The sequence below is a fragment of the Emydura macquarii genome, unplaced genomic scaffold, assembly GCF_026122565.2.
Source record: "Emydura macquarii macquarii isolate MOO-44397 ecotype Brisbane River unplaced genomic scaffold, CSIRO-AGI_Emac_v2 contig_3235, whole genome shotgun sequence".
NCBI lineage: Eukaryota > Metazoa > Chordata > Testudines > Chelidae > Emydura > Emydura macquarii.
This window is the reverse complement of record NW_027133372.1, coordinates 56,935-58,560: the sequence shown is the minus strand read 5'-3', so window position 1 is coordinate 58,560 and position 1,626 is coordinate 56,935. Positions and strand designations below refer to the sequence as shown.

The window sequence follows — 1,626 nt, the reverse complement described above, 5'->3', positions numbered from 1 at the left end:
TTTCCAGATTTTTCTGATGAAAATATTCAGGCACCAATTTTCATACATTGCTTCCTTAGTGGGACCATCTCAGTCCCATACTTGGATGTTTAAATCAACAACTATGTGCATAAAATGGTCATTTAGAAGTCCAAGGGACAATGTGGGAAAGCTATTCTTCCTGTTTAAAAAGATACAGTTGAAAAAGAGGCTTATTTAACAATACAGTACAAATAAGTTGAAATACTTGTTCATATATGTATTTTACCAATTCTTGTTGCATTGGTCATCAATCTCGAGTGTTCCTTTGATGGAGATATTGACATTGGTTTGTCTTTGGACAAAATCTATTTCTTTGGTTAATACATCTCAATATTCACTGTGACAGAGTAAACATTGTTTGTTTGTGATTTTAAATTGATGATATTCCTTAATCTGTGTCATTACAGGTGAATTAATCTGACACCTTAAACTCCTCTCCTACTCTGAATACATGGAGAATACAAACAATGTGTCCGAATTCCTTCTGTTAGGACTCTCCCAGGATCAAGAGTTACAGCAAGTGTTTTTTGTGCTTTTTTTACTCTTCTATGTAGTTATCATTCTGGGAAATCTGCTCATCATTGTCACTGTAAAACACAGTGAGCATCTGAACTCCCCTATGTACTTCTTCCTTAAGTATCTGTCCTTTGTAGACATCTGCTACTCTTCTGTCACAGCCCCAAAGCTGATCGCAGACTTTCTTGTTGAGAGGAAAAACATCTCCTTTGTTGGCTGCATAGCACAGCTGTTTGGCGTTCATTTCTTTGGGTGCACCGAGATCTTCCTCCTTACAGTGATGGCATATGATCGTTACATAGCAATCTGCAAACCCCTCCATTATATGACCATTATGAACAAGCAGCTGTGCAGCTGGCTGGTGGTGGCTTCGTGGATGGGGGGCTTTGTGCATTCCATGGTTCAGACTCTTTTGACCACCCAGTTACCCTTCTGTGGGCCCAATGAGATCGACCACTACTTCTGTGATGTGCACCCTTTGCTGAAACTGGCCTGCACTGACACTTATATAGTTGGCATTATCGTTGTTGCCAATAGTGGGATGATTTCCCTGAGCTGCTTTGTTGTGCTAGTTGTATCCTACGTCGTCATCTTAGTCTCCTTGAAAACTCGCTCTTCCAAAGGGCGTCTCAAAGCTCTCTCCACCTGCGCCTCCCACATCACTGTAGTGATTTTATTTTTTGGGCCCTGTATCTTCATCTATATGAGACCTTCCACCACCTTCTCCGAGGATAAGATGGTTGCTGTGTTCTACACCATTATCACCCCCATGCTGAACCCCTTGATCTACACGCTGAGAAATGAGGAGGTGAAAAATGCCATGAGAAAATTATGGAGCAGAGAAGTGACTACAGGAGGGAAATTAAAAATGTGATGTGTAGCATGATGTTAGTTCTGTGAAGTGGAGATAGAGGGGGAAATAATAATATTCAGAAGAAATTTTAGGAAAATCCACATATCTTTTTTGTCTGTTCTTTTGTGACAATTCCAAGTATTTCCCTCTGAATTCAGAGCTGCAGACTGCCCTTCTGCTTCTGCAGTGGTTCTGTTTTAATATAACTGTTTGTAAGATTATTGGGAAAAAAAACT

General features: G+C 40.2%; 1 protein-coding gene across 1 annotated transcript; it reads left to right on the top strand.

Moving 5' to 3' along the window:
- Positions 1-460: 460 nt before the first annotated feature.
- On the top strand, positions 461-1,411 carry LOC137142628 (olfactory receptor 4S2-like). The gene has a single exon (XM_067532023.1). The coding sequence runs from the start codon at positions 473-475 to the stop codon at positions 1,409-1,411; it is 939 nt and encodes a 312-aa protein (XP_067388124.1). The 5' UTR covers positions 461-472.
- Positions 1,412-1,626: the final 215 nt, after the last annotated feature.